General features: G+C 37.0%; 1 protein-coding gene across 2 annotated transcripts in view; it reads right to left on the bottom strand.

Annotated features, from left to right (window-relative positions):
- The window catches only part of RYK (receptor like tyrosine kinase), an 83,800-nt gene that overhangs the window by 22,589 nt on the left and 38,563 nt on the right, over positions 1-22,648 (bottom strand). Inside the window, exons 3-10 of one of the 2 annotated variants that reach the window (XM_044252330.1) lie at positions 20,782-20,881; positions 18,857-18,991; positions 16,324-16,377; positions 13,412-13,556; positions 10,211-10,311; positions 6,739-6,873; positions 5,384-5,470; positions 2,101-2,170 (exon numbers count right to left, since the gene is read on the bottom strand). In XM_044252330.1, coding sequence (XP_044108265.1) covers positions 2,101-2,170; positions 5,384-5,470; positions 6,739-6,873; positions 10,211-10,311; positions 13,412-13,556; positions 16,324-16,377; positions 18,857-18,991; positions 20,782-20,881 — 827 coding nt within the window. The remainder of the gene's footprint in view (positions 1-2,100; positions 2,171-5,383; positions 5,471-6,738; positions 6,874-10,210; positions 10,312-13,411; positions 13,557-16,323; positions 16,378-18,856; positions 18,992-20,781; positions 20,882-22,648) is intronic. The other variant, XM_044252331.1, reaches the window with a different exon arrangement.

The raw sequence follows: 22,648 nt of genomic DNA, 5'->3' as shown, positions 1-22,648 counted from the left end.
TTATATTAATCAATGCCCCAAGTATATGATAAGCTTAATGAGGCAGCTGCTTCAGAATTTGAAACTAGAAAATCTTTTTTCTTCCCCAAGGAACATTTATGTTTCTTTCTCTTCTAATATTGAGATTTATAACTTTTAATGGTTCCTCAGCTTGGCTGCCCAGAAGCTAAGAGATGTTTTATGTTCATTCACAGCAAAAATATGTGTATCTTTATTGTTGGATTATTTGTTTTTTCTTCCACCATTACAATGCCATAAAACTCAGTCTGATTTTCATCATCATTTTCTTGATCTTACTACTGCTGCCTTATTTTTAGGTTCTCAAATTTTTTCCAATATGAACCGAAGTATAAATGATATTCAAAAATAAAACTATGCAGGGACGCCTCGGTAGCTCAGTTGGTTAAGCAGCTGCCTTCGGCTCAGGTCATGATCCCAGCATCCTGGGATCAAGTCCCACATCGGGCTCCCTGCTCGGCAGGAAGCCGGCTTCTCCCTCTGCCTCTGCTGCCACTCTGTCTGCCTGTGCTTGCTTGCGTGAGCTCTCTCTCTCCCTCTCTCTCTCTCTCTGGCAAATAAATAAATAAAATCTTAAAAAAAAAAAACAAAAAAACAAACTATGCATAGTCATCTTATTTTATGGCAGAACCCAAGTAACTGCTTGAAGTACCCAGAAATTAAAATGCATGCTGCCTTTTGCATGCATCACTTTCATGTGTTTTTTCTCCCAGAAGTTCATAAATATCTTCCAACAGGGATGGTCACTGTCCCATTTTTGTAAACATACACAACCAAATCTGCAAGATTTGGCATACAAATGTATTGGCATACAAATGAAGTTGACCTTACATGCTGTTTAAAAAAAAAAAAAAAAGCCCAGGGACACCTGGGTGGCTCAGTGGGTTAAAGCCTCTGCCTTGGGCTCAAGTCATGATTCCAGGGTCCTGGGATCGAGCCTCACATCTGGCTCTCTGCTCGGCAGGGAGCCTGCTTCCTCCTCTCTCTCTGCCTACCTCTCTGCCTACTTGTGATCTCTGTCAGTCAAATAAATAAATAAATAAAAATCTTAAAAAATAATTAATTAATTAAAAAGAAAAAAAAAGCCCTCAACCCAATATTGATACTGCAGCACAGTGCAATACAATATAGAGGCTCTTTTTGTCTCAGAATGTAGAAGCTTTCCTTATAGCTCTGTGAAAAAGACTGATAATTGGGATTTTAAGAAAAAGTTCTTTATATAGAACTGTAAGTATTTTTTTTAAATCATACTATGACCTAATAACAAGATACTGGTTAAATAAAACACAGTACATCCATTCAATGAACTGCTACATATCCTTTTAAAATGTGGAAATAAATTCATAGTTATGTATACGAAGAGTTAGGTACATTTTGTTATGTTAAAAAACCTGTTAACCTTATCAAAGATAGTAATAGTGTTATGATTATTTAAGAAAACATCCTCTTGTTGGGGGGGTGGAACTGCATACTGGAAATGAACTGGAAGTGTTGAGGTATCTAGTTTACTTTAAAATATTTCTACATTGGGACGCCTGGGTGGCTCAGTTGGTTAAAATATTTCTACACTCATAAATATCTACTTATCATCTGGATAGATAACAGACATAAACAAAAAAGGCAAAATGTTCACTGGTATTAATTATGCTTGTCTTTGGTATTCTTTGTTTAAAAATTTCTTAGCAAATATTTTTTAGCACGTATATATATATAGAGAGAGAGAATAGTGATATGGAATAGTGATATATATATATGGAATAGTGATATAGAATAGAATAGTGATATATATATATCACTATTTTTTAAAGGAAAATATGCATAGAAGTATGTAAAATCTCTTGAAAGCTTAGCTATGCTTATCCAGATGTGGACTTACATACCCTGCTTTATTTTCTTCTTTATACTTTACTGCATTTTAAAATTTTGTACACTAAGCATGCATTTCACTTCGATATTCTAAAAAAAATAAGCTATTCCAAGAAGCTTTCAGTTCAGAACATATCACAACATTCTTAAAATAAAAATGTAGCATACAATGTTACTATGCTTAACCCTTAAATGCTGGGTGGTTTCTTTTCTCACCTGTGATGAAGACCTCGTAGCTTACAACTTTCAGTGAGCATCATTGTCACCTGAATTTCAGAAGCTTGATCTATATAAAGAAAAAGACTAATTTGTATATCAACATAAAAATAGTCATAATAACTTATAAAGCTTCTAATCAATGCAACAAGAGAGAGAAAGAGAAAGACTGGTAAAGCCAAGATTCACAGCCGAGCTCTACCCAGTAAAATACTGAACCAAGAGCAAAATCCAGAACACTGAAGTCAGGCACTAGGAGTCTGTGTCACATTCGCTCCTTAAAAGTAAAGCTGTCGAAGCAAAACCAAGCGGAATCACTCCCTCTTCCACACTTGCTAGTTGTGTCCACATTTCCAGACAGCTTCATTTAGTTTAAAACCTTTGCAGGCATGTAAAATGGGTAGACAAAGAGAGCCCAAAACTTGAAACACTTCGTATTTCTTTGGAAAAAGGTGTTTCACACCAATGGAATAAACTCCTTGTCTAAAAACTGCTCAAAATTTAGGATCATTTAGGAATGGCAGACTGTGCCTTTATTTCTTTCTGTAATCTAAATAAATTTTAATTAAATTATGGCCAGGATGATTTGGGGACCAGTAGCGTCTTTTTCAGACTGCAAACTAGTAACAATTGAAGTTCTGCACCGAGTTAATAACTGTTTACTTTCCTGTCAAGGGTATGAAGATCTAAGTAAAAATATTTAAGGCGTGTCATTTTATGCATAATTTTTTCAAATTCTTAACTTTAATAAGCATACTCTATTAAGCAAGGGACACTTCAACTGGATAATGATTTAAGAAAACTTTGAGTTGGGGAAAAAATAATTTTATCCATTTAGAAAGAAAAAATCATTTTCCTGGAAAAAAAAAATCTTTTAAAATACTTACATTCCAAAAAATTACAAGAAAAAAATGATAAAAAATATTTATTTCAAAATTACAAAATATTAGCAGCTATAAAATAAGACCCTAACACCAGTAACCTCAAAATAATTAATTCTATGGAATTCAATTTTATAATATTCATTGTGTGAAATTCAGATTCCTAATTTTAATTTCTGTAAATTTATATCAGAATATCCATTAAGTCTCTGTGCAAATTTATGAAATTTTTAAGAAGCCAAACTGCAATTTCTTGCTTACGCCTAAAGGCAAAGGACAAAATCTTTTAAAAACTTACTTCTTGCAGTTTAAGAAGCACTTCTAATTGTGTGACATATAACAAAGCATACAGATTTGTGAAAGAATTTGGTCAGCCCTACATATCTTCAATTTAAAAAATCATAACATTCCAAAAGAGTAAATCTCAGAGATACCCAATCGTGTGGAGTTATCTAATAATTTAGAGGCAAGGACTGTGGTCAGTGGATTTCCTCTTCGTTTCTCATGCAAACCATGACCACATCTTGGCTAAGGACTCACTGTGCTTTCACTTATTTCCGGCTAGCTCAGAAGGAACATTATAATTACAGTGGTAAGGCATAGAAACAACCAAGTGCCTACAACTTCAAGTGTGTCCGGAAGGAAAAATCTTATCTTGTGAAACAGCCCCAGTATCCACATTGTGTTTTCTTATCACTATTATTTCCCTTCCCCCTGCTTCCAACCCTAAATCAATCCAATTCTGTATAGAAAGCTCTTTTGCTAATTCAAGATTCATTCAGAATAAATTAGTAACAACCCGGTTGTAAACTGCCCACAGATTATGTATAAACCTCAGAAAAATATGAAAATTAGAGAAATATTCCTTAAAAATGGGGGAAATGGAGGTGGCTGGGTAGCTCAGTGGGTTTAGCCTCTGCCTTCAGCTCAGGTCATGACCTCAGGGTCTTGGGATAGAGCTGCCCTGCATCAGGTTACCTGCTCAGCTGGGAGCCTGCTTCCCCCAACCCCCCACCGACTGCCTCTGCCTGCATGTGATCTCTGTCCATCAAATAAATAAATAAATAAATCTTAAAAAAAAAAAAATGGGGAAAATGTAACAAATCTCAATAGTTACCAAACTTAGGGTTCAAGTTTTACATTTACAAAGAGTAATATGTAAAATATCCTTCAAAACTAGTCAGGAAATCTAATGGACCTAACTTAAATATTACCCTTTAAAAGTGCTTTGGGGCTAGCAGAGGTAGATAGATAAAATACACTGAACAGTAGAGTAAGTTAAACCACTTTTTTAGAAAACATAAAATGTGTATGTGTGTCTGTGTGTGTGCATGTATTTGAAGGATCCTTAAGCAAGCAATCTTGCTAAATTAAGAGAAATCAAATTCTTCATTTTTTTGTTAGGTTAGTATAGCTTTTTAGAAAAATAAACATAAATCCTTCACACTCTCTACGAATTCACTTAAGAAGACTTAGAAACTTAAGTTCTTATAACTTCAAAAACTTCATAAAACTGCCACCTCCTACCTATAAAACTGAATTTAATTTTCCCCTCTATTTCTGCATCAAAATGCTAAATTTGTTTTTTTCAAAATTAACACCCTGTCATCTCAGTCTATATCAGACACTGTCAGATATTAGGTACCCTATAAATTACCACTTTTTTCTTTCTCTTAAAATGAGCAAATAGATTTAACATATAAGTTTTTATATATATGAACTATAAACTGAAAAATTCAGCATTAAATTTCTCCAAAATATTATGTGAATATAGGTATTCTGTTCATGATAACATAAACTTAGTGCTACCCTTTAGCAAACAATCAGACAATATCTATCAAAATTTTAAATGTAAACACTTCTTATGGCAGCAATGCCAACTACAGCTGTACCTACAAAACTAAGCCAAGAAGTAGACATACACACATGGATATTTTCTGCAGCATTATAGCAAGGGGAGTGTGAGGAAAGTGATTAAGGCTATTCACATAAAGTACTTTGAGTCTGGGGGTCAATTTTTTATTCATTATAGACTGCAGAACTGGGAGTGAGAAGGAGGAAAGGAGGGAAAACTAGTAACAATGTTTTTAAGAGGAAAACCCCAAAATTTTTACCTAGGAAAAACAAAGTATTAGATATAGCAACAATGAAGACAAATGGATGTAGTTTAACTACAAACCTGGGTAATACCTAGTGTTTTAATATCTTAAACTATTAAACCTCTATTTTCTATACCTTATGAGAACAAACACATATTTCCTCAGAAGTTATTTTCATATGAGCTAAATTAACATGGACTGACTGAAAGGTCTGGCACAGACTAAGAATTTGAGACAGAATTTCACTGACATGATCCACCTTAGGAAAGCATTATGAAAATAGTATGGAAAAAAAAATCCTACCTTTAACTGTTTTTACAAATGCTTGCTTTTCTTTATTTGGGTCTTTTTCATCTACTAAAATCCCATGGAAAATACGCCCAAAAGTACCTAAAAGAAAAACAGTAATTAAGGAGATCACTAATCATCCCCTGCAGTGGGCTCCCTGCTCAGCAGTGAGTCTACTTGTCTCCTTCCCTCTGCTCCTCCCTCCTGCTCATGCTTTGCCCTCTCTCTTCTGCTCTCTCTCAAATAAATAAAAATCCTTAAAAAAATAACATATTTTTAAAAGCAAAGAAATTTTTTGTAATTAAGAAATATTTTAACAGCTTTTAGAAATGCCATATTTAAAATAAGTATATGAGAATTCTTTCTGAATTATCCTAAGTAAACTAATGATATAGCCTGGAATACTAAAACTCCTTAATGAGGCATTTATGAATTTCTAGGCTTAGCTCTGGAATAATAACAAAGGAGAAAAATAGACTCCCCGCATACACTCAAAAACAGACCTAAAATACTTGCTTCTTCTCATTACTATTTGTCACTGGGGGCAGTTCAAGCCCCTCTCTTAGCTGTGATTGACCTATAAGCACCTCAACCAAGAGATGAATTCAGAATGACTCATATGTATTTAAAACATTCCAAGCTAGACTGTGGAAAGGGGGAAGAAAAACATAATTCTCTTTTTAACAACTTGAGGGGCTCAATGAAGTACTTTATTATTAATTTCTATACTCCTCCATCAGCATTTCCCCAATTAATACCCTATAACTCAAGAAAGAAAATAAGGACCACCAAGCGGGGAAGGCATGGGTAACAACATCTATAAAATATCTATTTTGTGTCAGTTCACTTAATGTACATCATTTTATCTGATCTCCACAGCTAGTTCAAGAACAGACAATGTAGTCCCAATTTACAGAAGAGGCAATTGGACGTGGAAGACAGTAAATGACTTCTCCAAGGTCACACAGGTGATGTGAGACTGGGATTAGAAGTTGGGTGTATCTCCAAAGCCCATGCTTGCTCTGTCTGCTAGAGTCCCTATACTATCTGTCACAGCAAACTGGCTTGCTAGGTGAGGATATCATCTTTAAACAAAAACGAAAATATATTTAAAGGTAACAAACGCTAATATAAAATATATGCTTTAGTATATTTGAAAATTAATAATTACACCAAAGCTGTATCAAGGCAAATTAAAGACCTAAAGAAAGAGAAAATAAAAATCAGTTTTATAAATGAAATAAATTGTGCACTTCTATCTATCCTTATACACAAAGAGATGAAATTTTAAAAATTTGAACTAAAAAAAATTTTTTTATAGTGCTAATACTAAATCTCCTTTGAGAAACTGGTTTTGAGATAATAAATACCTTCTTGGAGTACATCTTTTAAAGTTATCCTCTCCCTGGATATTGCTATATCCTTCACCTTAGCTTTGGCCTCCAAAAGAGTGACACTTCTCAGGTCGTTCTTCTCTATCCGCAAGGTAGGATAACCTGAGGAGCCAACAAAGCCAAACCAAGAAATATAAATACCCTTATTATGCCATCAGGGCCAACTAATTCAGTCAAAACCTCAGGACTCAAGTCACAGGAATACATAAATGGAAGAATCATACAAGGAAAAAGGCACACACATGAACAGGGAAAATTACTTATAAAAGCCACACTAAATTTAAAATAAAACACTTTTCATCTACCCTAAAATCTTAAAATGAGTAATTAAAACAGGAAACACTAAAATGAGTATTACCATTACCACCACTTCAACTGCCTTTCAGCCAAATGAAACAAGCTTTAACTCACAGTGTTTAATTTAATCCCTTCTATGGACTGTTTTTTTCCCCCAAATTTTCTAATACAGTCTCCTAACAAAAAAACTTTTCAAATGAAGATGTCATAAAACTATCTTTTCTAACAAAACATCTAATCAATGTCATTTTATACAGCCTAGTCCTATCACTGTGAGATACATGTTATTCAGTTCCCATATTTACCATTCTTATGATGGCAGGAAAAACAAAATTTAGCCATAACTTAAACTTTCATTCCAAGAAAAAAATGTTAGAATAAAAGAAGGATTCAGTGTCAGCAAGTAAAAATTAGAATGATATCTCTAAGATTTATGCACTTTGATAAACACATGGAAAGAAAACTCCCTGAAGACAGTTAGCAGATCTGGATGGCAGTCACCAAAGGCTGCTGTAAGATCTAGATGATAGGCCTGGGAGCTTTGTGACCAATGGATTAGGTTGACATCTGATCCCACTCATCAGCAGTCCGAACAGACAGGATATATGCAGGTGTGTGTCTGTATTTGTATATGCTTAATCCTACCTGGAGTTCTTGGGAATTTTTTGGATCTGTTGTGTTTCATTATTTTGGAAAATTCTTGGCCATTATGTCTTCAAATATTTTTTACTCCTCTCTGTCTTTTTTTATTTATACTCAAATGAATTCCCATTGTTTTTAAAAGTGTTTGTTTTTGCCATACATAATAAACCATCTATTTCCTTAAGATAATGTCCATAAAAATAAATACATTTCTTATCGATAGTAACTAAAAATACTTTTAATACATAATTTCAATGAACTTTTAAAAAGTATTTTCCATGAATACTGTTTTTCTGAAAATAAATAAATTGGAAAAAAAAAAAAGAAAAAAAAAGTATTTTCCTTTTGACATATAATAATCGAATCTCTACTTCTTCAAGGTTACAATCACAATAAAAAATTGATAATGAGCAAAGCTTGTCATCTAAACATTAAAAGCTATAATGTGTTTCTTCTGAATAGTCTGAACTACTTTCATAATTGTCATCATATCTTCTGAAGGACATATAATCCTTTCTTTTATTGGTAGTGATGATAACTACTGTCATTTCCTTTAAATTTCACTTAATATTGAACATTCCCTCTTCCCCCTTTTCTTTCTCTTGCCATTCTTGTTAAAGAAACAAGTTCAGGGGGCGCCTGGGTGGCTGAGTGGGTTAAAGCTGCTGCCTTTGGCTCATGTCATGATCCCAGGCTCCTGGGATCGAACCCAGCATCAGGCTCTCTGCTCCACGGGGAGCCTGCTTCCTCCTCTCTCTCTCTCTGCCTGCCTCTCTGCCTACTTGTGATCTCCGTCTGTCAAATAAATAAATAAAATCTTTAAAAATAAATAAATAAATTTAAAAAAAAAAAAAAAAGGAACCAGTTCAGTTATCCTAGAGAATGTCCAGCATCTGCTGTTTCCAGTATCATTTAACTTGTTCCTCTATCCCTGTATTTCTTGTAAACCTCCAGTCAGTTCCACAGCTGTGATTAGATCCAGGTTAACTCTTGGGGGAGGGAGAGGAGACAAAAATACAGCATGGGGGGTGTATCACATGTGGGAATACAAAATATCTAGCTGTCCTACCATTAGTGATGTAAAGTTTCATTAATGGAGTCAGGCTGTGACAGTCTGATACCTCAAATGATCCCATTTCCCTTTGTTCACAACATTTTATGTACTGATGATCTTTTCCTGAATCAAATATTTTAATTGAGGTTGCAAATATGATTTTCTAATTCCATCACTCCTTTCACATTTATTAGGCAGGATTCTTCTGTAAAGAAGCATTTTCCCTCACCAACCAACACTACCTGGTTACTCTGAAACTGCTGAAATATGAAATACATTTCATACAGCCAGTGATCAGAATGAGGCATTATTGGTACCTTACGAGTACCTAATGTCTAACGAGGCATTATTGGTACCATCACGAGAGAGTTACCTCTCGTGATGATCAACTTTTTCAAACATATTAAAACCCATAAATTTTTACATATTCAATGCCTCAGTTCACTAAAGTCATTCTTTTTGAAGCTTAATGCCCCATCTCAACCTGTCCATCCTGACAGTCCTGAAATCAGCCACTTCCCTAAAGAATTCTACTTCTTTTGAATGGGAAACAGTACTGAAAGACTGCAGCAAGAATGCAAGAACCTAATTAATCAATAGCACTACTGAATTGAACCCTGATTTTGGTCCACTGTTTATGCTGATGATTATGTTCGTTTTTTATTTGTGTGGAGACTGATTTTTCATTATGTTTAAATTATATTCTAAGAATGATTATTTTCCCCAACATCAACATGTTACGGTATAAAAACTTTCATCAAAATCCTATTTAAAGAAAAAGGAAATCAGATTCCATGTTCTCAATTCTAATGGCAGCTATTATAATTAAAAACCTATTATGATTAAAAAACAATGTGCCTGGCTGGCTCAGCTGGTTAAGCATTGGACTTTTGGTTTCAGCTCAGGTCATGATCTCAGGGTCCTGGGATAGGCTCCACACTCAGCGCAGAGTGACAGAGTCTGTTTGTCCCTCTCCCGCTCCCTCTGCCCCTCCATTCCCGCCAAGTGTTCTCTCTCTTGAAAATAAATAAAATATTAAAAAAAAAAGGTAAAATCTACAGCCCTTAAGATTATCAAACAACTCATTAAAATCTAAGACTCTGTTTCCATACAGCTCAATAGCTTATTCTAACTAACTACCTGAAAATATTCCCTTTGAATTTCTACAGAAGTAATTCTGTATCCCTTTTGATGTAATTAATCTATGGAAATCTCCCCCAAAATTAATTCTAGCAATTAAACTGAAATTTTTTAAAAATAATTTTTACTACTCCAATTTTAGAATGTTTCACTTAATGCTCTAGAAAGCAAAAGTTGAAGGTCAAACCCAATTCTGTACATGTTAGATACTATGTACACAGGATGGTACACAAATAACAAAGCACACAGGTATCACTGGCAGAGAGACCACAGACAACTTCAGTAAATCATCTTTACAATTAAATTAACTCTTACTGGTGATAGGAGTTGCATTGTTGGGTGTGTCGGCTCTCAGATACTGAGTCGTCTGGGTAGATGGCTGAGACAGCCCTTGGGAACTACTGCTGGCACTGATACTGCAAACAATTTTTAAAAGAGAAATAACTGGTAAGTCATCTTCAATGATAAATTTCCTTTTTCTATATATACAAAAAAGCATGCAGCCTTTATAACCAGCTCAAAATCCTGATGGCAATCTCAATAATGCATGGATGTCCATCACAAACATTCCATGTTAAAATTTTAGTCTCAAAATGAAGAGCTATTTCTCTTTTCTATCTCCACAGTCTCAAGCAGGTTCATCTTATCAGTCATTCAGAAATGCATGTATTAATCCTCAGACAACAGAGACAGCAGTCCTGAACCTCACAGAAAGTCATGTTAGGGACCTATGGGTCATCTCTCAGGAAAAGAGCCCATGCCGTTCAGTTAGATTTCTTTTTTTTTTTTTTTAAAGAGTGGAATGAAAGACCTCTTTCACTAATGGTCCAAAATCAAATGGACTATATCAAATAAGGAATATCAAAGCAAATCAAATATACCAACATGCTCAAGGCTTGGGAAGGATATCGTATCATTTATTGAATCACATACATTTCCCTTTTCCCTCAATCCTACCTTTTTAATATTTATGGAACTTACCAAAATTTCCTAGTACCTGAAGCATTCCATTACACCATATTATTCTTTAAATAATATGGGAGATCCAGAAAATCACAGGCTCAAGTAAATGCTAACTCTGTACTCAAGATTACTACAAATTAATACCTCTTAAGCATTTATTTCTGCCTTTTCAGTAGGTAACCACAGAACACCTGTTTTTGGAGTTCTAAGTACTACTCAAAGATCAGACTGAAAATCAATGTTGTTAAAAGTCCAGAGGAAGGAAGATAAACATCACCAATCCCAAAAGGGGAAGATAAAGGACCTCAATTTACTTACCCATAAAATGGAATTAAGAAAACCTACCTCCCAGGATTTTTGTGAGGCTCCAGTTGTATAATATATGTGAAACTACTACTTAAATAATACCAGCAACCAACATACCCTGATGGCTAAATAAAGGGCCAGCCTCAAAATTGTTTACTGGTTGTTTCTCTCCAGTAACTGAACAGTAGGTGGCACTCTTGTACCACCTCAGAATTCTTGAAAAGCCTACAAAGATGCTAAGTACATTATTAGCCGCAAAGCTAATCAAGTAGAACTGCCAGAATTCAGCGATGCTTTGACTCCAGAGTCCATGGTCTTAACCACTAGGTTAAACTCTGAAAACAAGAAATAATTTAAGTTGCTTTTATTCAATATCTGGAAACCTCTGCCTGAAAATAGAAAGAAGCGGAACACCCAAAGCATGAGTGGTAACTGATTATTTCAGCAGACTACCATATACACCCTATATAATCCGACAGTTTCTGCACAACTCTGTCCAATGTGTGTTCAAAGCCCTAGTATACATGTAACCATTCAAGGAAAGTGTGTGGACCAAGACTCTTAAATGCCAAGCTCCTCAATGACTCCTTTAACTCTACTCAAAGTCTTATCTAAATGTTCCTGTTACTTTATTCCTACTCAGAATCTTCTAAACGCCATTACTTCTTCCTCTGTAAACTGTAATTCTAACTTCAACATCACCATATATACAAAATCTGAAACATATCACCCATGTATTTCTCTTCTCATTCTTACCTCCTTCCTCTTCCTTTTCTACTCAGATAAAGCAAGTACAACAGAGGGGACAGAGAAACCTTAGGGGCAGATATCAAACTCAGCCAGTTCCCTGTCCCCTTGTGTTTTTGTTTATGCCACAAATATGCCTATCCACTGTGTGTATGACAACATGTAGGCCTGCAGATTCAGCAATGAGTAAGACATACTGCTCCCTAATTGGACAAAGCTTACATTCTAGTGGGAGAGACAAGTACACAAAAAATTATTATAGGAGAAAAAGGTACAGTAACTGCTACCAAAGAGCAAGAGAGGGAAGGAGGGAGAGGAGAGGCATAGGGCAGGAGAGAGAGAGAAACGGAGAAGGGAGAGAAATGGGCAGTTGGGAGGCTTAGAAAAGACTTCATGAAAGAAAAGGCAATGGGGGGGTGAGAGCTGAAGAAGGAACAGGTTTGGACTGGTGGAAAATGCAGGGACCCCTGTGGGCAAAAGGAAAGCAAGAACTAAACTCCCAACGGGCAAAACATAGGGCCAAAGTGTGGAACACATAATCATGTGACTGCAGCACTAGTAGGGATACAGTAATAAAGCAAGAAAAATTCAACGAATATGGGAGATACCTCTCCACAAAAAGGAGAAAGCCAAGTCACGAAGCTGGAAATCTTTCAATCAGCAAGTGGGAATCACTGAGGAGGAAAGTGAGAATTACGTACTGGGAAAATAAACCTGTCATTCCATCTTTACCTGTCACCCTATCCTGGCTATCAAGTTCTCCCTGTCATCTCTGATCCACCTAGGCTGGGACAAGCACCTTTTCTATTCTCACAGCATACTACACAAATCATTATCATCAAATTTATAAACTTTTATAATTACAGGTTAATGTCAAAGATGAATATTTGAAGCTATAAAGTATATCACCAATTTTTTAATATTCCCAGCACTGGGCAATCTAACCCAGCATATCTCCAAGGCTACACATCAGAACCATCCAGGAAGCTTTAAGAAAAACAGTGATGCCCATACACCACCCCAGACCAATTACATCAGAATCTCTAGAAGGTGGGACCCATGTTTTAAAAGCTTACCCACGACAATAATGTGCAACCATGTTGAGAACCAATGGTTTAAATCACAGTGGGTTCTCAATAAATGTTTACTGGATGGATGGATGGGCAGAAGATGGATGGATAATGATGGAGGGATGAACTAGGAGGAAGAAACAGGGCTATTTTAAAAAGGTACAAGGAATCTGGAATAGTCACGTTAAAGGGGGACAGGAACAAAAATGTGATCCTCACTTTTTAGTAATTTCTGTCTTCAAAAAATGTTTTAAATAGACTCAGAAAAACACAATGACAATAATCACAAGGACAACAGTTTTTCTTTTGGCAAGACCTGATCATCCTCCCTCCTTTCCCTGTGAACCGCAACGCATGGGTGTGTGTGAGCTCTCATGTAAATGCAGATAAACACTTTAATTTTTTTCCTTTTGCAAAATAGGTTTAATACCTGTCATCCAGTTCAATTCTTTTCATACTGTGAAGGTGCAAAACAGCTAATATTATTGCTACAAGAAATATCACTGCACAGCAAACGCCCACGCTGATATAAAACACACGTGTAGAAGTGGTTGGAGCTGCATGCACAGGATCATCTAAAATAAAAATGAAAGGCATATTAAGCTTTTTAAACCAATATTATCAATTGCTTTATGATCCAATATAGACAATGAGTATCCTGTTCTTTGTAAAAAAAATATTTTCATTTCATGTGCCCCTCTTTGGTAAGATCAGTCACCAGTGGTATGTTGGTATAAGTCCTTACAATTTTTAAAATTCCTTAAATGTTGTTTAAGTTTTTAAATAAAAATTTCCATTGATGAGTACAAAAGTCCCAAGTTTTACATGTATGTATGGCTGTGCTGTCCAACAGAACTCTCTGCAGTGACGGAAATGTTCTATAGTATGCTGTCCAACAGAACTCTCTGCAGTGATGGAAATGTTCTATAGTATGCTGTCCACTGGTCACCTGTGGCTATGAAGCCCTTGAATGTAGCTAGTACTACTGAGGAACTGAAGTTCTAATTCTATTTCACTTTAATTACTTTAAAGCGGAACTGAAGTTCTAATTCTATTTCATTTTAATTACTTTAAAGTTAAATAGTCACACATGACTAGCAGTTACCACAATGGACAGCGCAGATCTATATATCCTTCTATTTCTTCAACAGTGACATCTAGAGTGGAAAGATCAGACATCTTTTTGCCAACCACAGACTCACAGAAAGAATATACAATAGAGTGACCCACACATTTAAAAAAAAAACTTTTAGTCTTTTTCTCTTGTAAGAGTAACAGATTGTTTTGCTTATTTATTTTCAAAGGTAAGGGCAGGATATCAAGACCCCACTAATAATATAGTGTTCGATTTTGTATTATTCAAAACACAGGGCGAGAGAGAAAGCAAACCTTGGCAATGGGGGAAATAACTCAATGACAGAGAGACAGACATACACACACACACACACACAGGCACACACACAAACTAGGAGACGATGCACAGAGATATACGTGTGATCTCAGGAGAAGAAAGAGAAATAGAAGCAGAACTGGGTAACCAAGGAGAAGACACAGAAAGCACAGGAGAAGACAGAGAAATAGAAGCAGAACTGGTGTAACCAAGGCATCAAGTAAGTTTTGATAATGAGTACTCACATAATTCTATTGAATAAAACCTGAGGAATCTGGGTTTTATCCTACGTAAGACAGGAAATCATTATTAAGCAAAGGAATGATACACATGATGAGACTTGAAAAAAAAAAAAAAGCTGACTGCACACTGTGTACAGAATGCTTTGTGAAATGAGCTATGACAGGGGCAGGGAACAAGTTAGAAAGTTACTACAGTAGTCCATAAAAGAGACAGCAGTGGTGTGGGCAAGAGTGTTACTGAAGGTAAATTAATGGACTGGAAGCACTGTCAACAGACTTTGCTAACTTTGGCTTAAAGAATTAGGTGGATAAGGGTACCTTTACACAGATCGGGGAAAAAAGGCAGGTTGGGGGAAGAAAGTGAGATGATCAAGAGTTTTGTTGTATCTACGAGTACCCAGTACACATCCACATGGTTGACAGAAATACAAATGCAGAGTTCTGGGGATAGCTAAGGACAAAAAAGAAAAGCTAAAGCTTTCAAAAACTTTTAAAATTGCTTTCTAAAATTTAAACTGAATCAACAAACAATAAACCAGAACAAATTAAAGCAAAGAGACCAAATAGCTTCTAGGGCAGCTAGACTTTACACAGCCTGAATGAAGGCCTGACTTTCCTCAAGGATAAAACCGGCTGTTCAATGTTGGGAGGGACAGAAAAGGGAGGTCCCAAAGGTCGGGGCCGGCAGTATCAACCCAAGCACACACCAGGGCAGAGAAGAGGACACTGCTTTGCTGGGAAGATCTCCCTATTTGTATCCTGCTTATTTACCTCCAGGCCTCTGAATGCACTGCTCCCACTCCTTCACTTGGACACCTCACCTGCCACCGCTTGGTCACCCTTCGAGTCTCAGATGAGATACACTTTTCTTCAGGAAGCTGTCCCTCACTCCCTCAGAGATTATATGGCCCTCTGCAGGGTTCCCAAAGCACCTTGCACTTGCCTTAGCTTGCCATACTACGTTATTATCACTGCATTAGTGCCTTGTCCATCTCATCCACTACAGTACAAGCCCTTAAAGGCAGGGTCTGCTTGGCTCAGTTTAACCCTCTGCTTTAATCTTACCATCTGACACATCTCAAACTCTCAACAGATGTTGAATGGATGGACAGAAAGGAAGGGAAGGAGAGAGGTATTGAGGAAACGACAGCCAGAGACCAAGAATACGCAGTAGTCTAGTCTCTGTGTGTGAAATAACAACCTACTAGCATAAAAAAAATGGGTAAAATTACCAGAATTTTCAAAGTAAATTTGGGGAGCAGTGATTTTTTTTAAAAAAATAGTTTTCTTTCTTCTCAGAGATAAATCCAAATGAAATATTCTAAAAAAGTTGACAATATATAAAATTAGCTGAGGGTTAACCAGTCCAGGTCACAAGTCAGATTTTCTTAACTTCTGCTACTAAAATGAGAATCTGACACGTTTTTATGTTCATACTTTAATTATAACCATTCAAAATGGCATAATATAAAGTCTTGCTTTAGATCACTTGTTATAAAATATGTATGAATTTTGCTTCACAAAAATGTCAATATTCTAATCATTTCCCCGACTATATACCAATCTACAAAACATCAGTGAATAGCAACGCCTCACGTATCTTTGACAAACTGGACACTACAAGGCCTCTGAGCCTCATATAATTCCATGCATTTGCAATCAGCCATTCTTCTTCTCTCTGATGGAGAAAGGTAACACAGTAACACTTACAAATAGTTCTGCTAGAGTTTTTGTCCAAGGCTGAAGTTTTTACTTCTTCAAGTTCTGAATTTAAAAAAAAGATAAAAGATGCTTTAGAAATTCTTCCTTTCCATGAAAACTCTTAAATACTTTAATTACATTTTCTGAGTTTTTTTCTAATGTAGTTTTGTGTTCTATTAGAATACTGCCTGAAGTAAGTCATAAGGTACTTGTTATAAGATAATGAATGCTACATTAACTATTCTGATAATCATCACTATAATCACCAATCTCTAGTTTATGGGTGTTGCTTATAGATGCTCAATGAAAAAGGGTTTCTGTGGTCAAGAAGTTTGGGGGAAAACATATATTTTCATCTCTATGGAGGTGCATAATTCACACTAGCAGAGTATAAAGGCTCTAAGGAGTTCTTAAGTTATGAAACTTACCTGATCAAGCAGTCCCCACTCTCACACAAAAAAGGAACATTTTTGGGGTGTCTGGGTGGCTCAGTTAAGCGACTGCCTTTGGCTCAGGTCATGACCCTGGAGTCCCAGGATCGAGTCCTGAATCAGGCACCCTCTAACCCTCCCCCCACTCATGTACTCTCTCGCTCTCCTTCTCTCCCAAATAAATAAAATCTTTAAAAAAAAAAAAAAAAAGGGAACATTTTCTTGCCAGTAACACTCATTAACATTTGATAAAAGTACAGACATATTTTCTGTTGTAACTTTCTAAACATAATAGGACAGAAAATCATTAGGATCACATTCTCAAGTAAGAGTCATAAATTGGATGACTGGGGTGGCCAGAAGTATGACAACCAAATGAAAAGGGGGCACTATATTAAACTTAAGTCTAAAACAGCAGAAAATTACACCAACTGTATTTTAATGTTAATTTCCAGGTACACATAAAGAAAATGGAGAAAGTATGGGATCATTCTGAATGTCAGCTGATTCTTAACCTCAGTGGCTATGAAGAAGTGGGCTCCATCAATCACATCACCTTTGCCACCATCCTGCCTTAGGCATTAGGTGAAGCACCACAGTACAGTTATATCCCCTCCCTAGGGATCAGGAACCAGGTCTTCTATAGTCCTCACTGACTGGCTGTGCAAACTTAGGTCCAGTCTCCTCGTATCAATTATATAATGACTAGACTGAAGCAGAGAGACTCTAAAGTCCACTTTGGCTTTAAAGTCACATGAAAGTAGGTACATAACTGAATATATTAGAACTGAAAAATGTATCAAAACACTGAAGCTAGAGGCGCCTGAGTGGCTCAGTCAGTTAAGCCTTTGGCTCAGGTCATGATCCCAGGGTCCTAGCGTCGAGCCCCACTTCGGGTTCCCTGCTCAGTGGGGAACCTGCTTCTCCCTCTCCTTCAGCCTACTGCTCCCTGTTTGTGCGTGCGCTCTCTCTGTCAAATAAATAAATAAAATTGTAAAAAAAAACAAACAGTGAAGCTAAAAGGTGCTTGCTCAGTTCCCATTTTAAAAAAATGTCCATTCTAATGCAGTAGAGCTTTTTTATTAGCATGTATCTGGATAGCACCCACTGTAACTCACTTGCTGGCCTTAAGTACTTTGATAATACTCAGCACTAACTTCAATTAGGAAATGTATTAAGAGAGAGGTTAACAATGGAGCTAAGAGCTCAAGTTTGCATCCAGCTGCACCACTTAGCTGTCTGACCTTGGCAAGTGTCTCAGATGCTCTGAGCCTCAGTTGACTCCTAAGAAAATGAAGGTAATGAGAGAACTACTGCCTAGGGTCATTGTAAGGATTAATTAGGCTCAAAAGAAGTAAAGTGCCCATCAGATAGTAGGCCTTCAGTAAGTTTAGAGAGCTTTATTTTCCCTATCTTAGATAGTAACCTCAGTGACCATGCAAACTCTGTGCAACTTAAAGTGAGTGGGCTGGACTAGATGACCTTTAAGGAGAAACTCTAAAATTCTTTCCCCCACAGCCTATATGCTGGGAATTCTCATAGCCACTATAATTTCTTGAGTAACCGATTATTCAAAACCAAAGCTACTAACATCTATTAAGTACCCACACATGGTATTCTAAGATTTAGGTTTGATTCAATTAATCTAAAACAAAATAAGAAAGCACAACTTCTGAAATAGGTTATTATACCCAGTTTACAAATGCAAAAACTAAGACTTAAGTTAAGTGACTTGCCCCCCCCCCTCAGGCCCAGTCCATCTGGCCCCAGGGAATGCTTCTGCACAAGAGCACCTCTATAAGGAAAACAGTAAACACTCAGTTATTCAGGGGCCCCCTACCACAATTATGTGAAGAGCTACTTGTACAATTTCACATCCCTAATGGAAAATTAGCAATTCTGGTAAAAGATTTTGAGAATAAGGGGCCCAAGGGAGATTCCTGGCAACAAGCTACCTGGCGATTATCTCAGTATTTCCTGCTAGTGCTCTTTGTTTTCTCACTTGGCAACTAACATCAAGATTTAGTCGCAAATCTGTAGAAAGATGACAAAACGTATTTTTTACCTCATCACATCTATATAAAACACACACTGGTAAATAAATGCCTTACTTTTGTAGCACATTTTCCTTCGTTTGAAGTTTAAGACTGTAAAGTTTTTTGAAGAATTTACTGTCAAGTTGAGCTGCATTAGTATCATAACCTCAGAATCTACTTTGCCAGTACAGGAAAGCTCGACTCGAAACACTGTTTAAAAAACAAAAAAGAAAAGGTATTTTACTTTTCTAAAAATCAACATTAATACCTACTAAGTATTTTAGAACTCTCTATTTTTGTTGCATAAAACTATAAATAGTTCATTTACATAATACTAAACAGAAATTTCCAGAGAACTTACTTTCAGACTACACAGCTTTAGAAATTATTTCTTCATTTATTATAGATATAAAAGTTATCATTAAAGAAGCCAAGACATAAAGGAAGAGATTATTTTCAACTTTTGCTCATGATTTTTAATAGATTACTTTGTCTCATAAATCCCGTTATAATATAGCAAAGCTACAGAGTAGGGCAAACCCTGCTACCTTACCAGTCACATCAGCAACAGAAACAACAATTACTTAAAAAAAAAAAGGAGAGACAATTTAAGATAAAAATGCAATTATGTATTGCTCTTAATTAAGAGATTAAATATAGGGGCGCCTGGGTGGCTCAGTGGGTTAAGCCGCTGCCTTTGGCTCAGGTCATGGTCTCAGGGTCCTGGGATGGAGCCCCGCATCGGGCTCTCTGCTTGGCAGGGAGCCTGCTTCTCCCTCTCTCTCTCTGCCTGCCTCTCTGCCTACTTGTGATCTCTCTCCGTCAAATAAATAAATAAAATCTTTAAAAAAAAAAAAAGATTAAATATAAACCTGTAAACTGATAAACCCGATAAATTAATCAACTATGAATTAAAAAAAAAAAACCTCTTTAAACAGAAACTGGCTTTAATAATCTACATAGAAATTGACCAGTAAATATGAGCAAGCCTCCCTATACTTTCCTAAAGCTTAGTGTATGTCACTAATAACAGATGACAGCTTACACTTTTAAGTTTGAAGAAGTTCAGTTGGCTTTCCTTAAAATCTCACATCTTCAGGAGCTTTCTCAAAAGGCTAGCTCAACAGTAGTTAAAATGGGGTATATGTGACACTTAAATTGTTTCGTCAGACATGTATTACATGACCATCCTGTGCAGAGGCAGTACTGGGCACCAAGGGCAGATGGCTGAAAAAGAGAGCTCCTGCCCTCAGGGTAGCCAACCGCAGCAAGGAGAGACAAGCACAAAGAATTACAAGATAATGGGATCAGTTCAAAATCAGTCAAATTACAAGATCCTACAGGGTAGGAAGAACAGAAGAAAGAGTTAAGAACTGGAGGGAGAGAAGGAAGCAAGAAAAGGACAGCACAGATTTTCAGTCTTGAAGAATATTTAGTATGAATGTGAGTTTAATAAGCAGAAAAGAGGAACGGGTGGTTCCAAATACACAGACCGGCACATGCAAAGGCAAGGATGTCAAAACTGCACGTAGTACGGTGTCCCTGGAATGCTGGGGCAAATGCAACAACAGGGCCAGAGGATAAACATACAGCACAATGGCCGGACAGAGAGTCTGCAATGTACTCAGTTGATAGGGGGCCCTCATGGGCCTGATGTCATTAGGTCAGACATGAGTGTTCAGTGATGATCCATGCCATGTGTGGCAATCAGTCAAAGAGGAACAAGACCAGACACAGAGAACCATGTGGAGGCCAAGGCCAGCAATGCAGAAAAGGAGACAAGGAAGAAGTGAGCACAGACAGCTCTGGAAGGGATGGAAAAGACAAAATGGTTTAAAACACACTGCAAATAATCAGGATTCTCAAAAATTACTTTCCAAAGTATTTACACATCTTAAACCTACCAAGTGAGATGCACTACACATCAATTATTAAACTGTTATTTTTGGGATATGGGGGGGACGCAATTGAAGACAGTATGTTAACTCTTACAGACTCACCTGATAAAGTACGTGGAACTTCCCCCTGAGCAGAAATGTTGACCTGGGGCATGTCCATAGCCACAAAATTGTCTACTTGGAATCCCAGCTTATATTCAACCTGTAAAATGTGGAAATAAACAAACTGAATCTGTGATAATAGAAAGGACACTAACAGTTTGACTTCACTTACTCGCTCATGAACTAGTATATGCATGAGTGTTTCATATGTACAAATAATCTAGCTATAATAAAATTCAAATTGTCAGGAGCAGTCCTAGGAATTTTCAACTGGATCAAAACTCAACCCAGTAAGTCACCCTCTATTTCACATCCAGAACAGTACTATCACTCTCCTTTAGAATCTGCATTCTAGGTAGGATTCAGAAATCTTGCTGACGACTACACAGCCACTGACAGAGCGGCCCTGGAGAGATAGATATGAAGAGCCAAGTTGCTGAGATGTGTCTTTTACAGACCACTGACAACTCACCAACACAGTCTCTGACTGATAAATGCCAGGCTCTGAGGGCTTCCACGTGGCTGGCAGAGGAAGCTCTACTCTGCAGATCCACCCACTCCACAGATTACAAAGCACAAATTTCTCATAGAATATCTCTAGTCTAGCTCTCACCATAAAGAAAGTTTATGTTTGGATACCCATATAATTTCTGCATCTATTTCTCAAGTAATTCAGAATCCAGAAAGGAAAAGAAGTGAGATTACAAAGATATAACTGGAATACCAGTATTAACTATCAATACCTTGCCTACGTAGTGGCTGGGTGGCTCAGTAGGTTAAGTGTCTGCCTTCAGCTCAGGTCATGATCCCAGGGTCCTGGGATTGGGTCCCACATCGGGCTCCTTGTTCAGAAGAGAGTCTGTTTCTCCCTTTCCTTCTGCCTGCAGCTACCCCTATTTGTGCTCGCTCTCTCTCACTAACTCTCTGTGTCAAATTAATAAATAAAATCTTAAAAAAAAATAACTTAACCAGAATCAACAAATACTGTCCTATTGCTAGACTGATGGTCATGGAAGAAACAGCTCAGACTGTGAAACAATAGCTGAAATCCGGAACAGCCGCCACCTTCACGGCCTTCAATGAGGACTTTTATTTCACACTATTCTTTGTACAACCTGCTGGGGTCTTGATAAGAACAGTACCCCTCTCCCACTCAGTGGTCACAAGGTTGGTTTTGGTGAAGAGCTAGAATTGGCAGAAGCCAAGGAGCAATGAATGGGTTGGGAAAAGAGTGGTAGGAAGGAGGTTTACAAAAATCATTCTTTAATAAACTTAACTAACCACCAGTTTTGGAGTGGGGGATAGGTGAGGATAGATTCTGAGCCTTTTGTTTCTTTCTTTCTCTAATGGGAAGTGTTAAAATGTGTTGGGTGCCTGGGTGGCTCAGTTGGTTTAAGCGACTGCCTTCGGTTCAGGTCATGATCCTGGAGTCCTGGGATCAAGTCCTGCATCGGGCTCCCTGCTCAGCAGGGAGTCTGCTTCTCCCTCTGACCCTCTCCCCTCTCATGCTCTCTCTCCTATTCTCTCTCTCTCTCTCTCAAATAAATAAATTTAGTAACTAAATAAATAAGTAAATAAATAAATGTGTTTATATGCTAATGAAAAAAGCCAAAGAAATGGGACATAACAAAGATGAAAAGAAACAAGAAAAGAGTATCATCCTAGTTTACAGAGAAAGTGATAGGCTGGGGCAAAGGGTGTCCACCCATGGATAAGAAGCATTCATGCCAACAAACTTAACTCCCCCTCTGAGTGGATCTCTTTTCACACTTTCATACTTGAATGTCCCCTGAACACTGGAGGGGTATACAAATATCATATTACTACTTTGCAGTAAGATACACATACAAACAACTGTTCAAGTGCC

Source organism: Neovison vison, chromosome 6 (genome assembly GCF_020171115.1).
Source record: "Neovison vison isolate M4711 chromosome 6, ASM_NN_V1, whole genome shotgun sequence".
NCBI classification, from domain to species: domain Eukaryota; kingdom Metazoa; phylum Chordata; class Mammalia; order Carnivora; family Mustelidae; genus Neogale; species Neogale vison.
The sequence above is the reverse complement of the archived record's forward strand: the minus strand, read 5'-3'. Positions and strand labels throughout refer to the sequence as shown.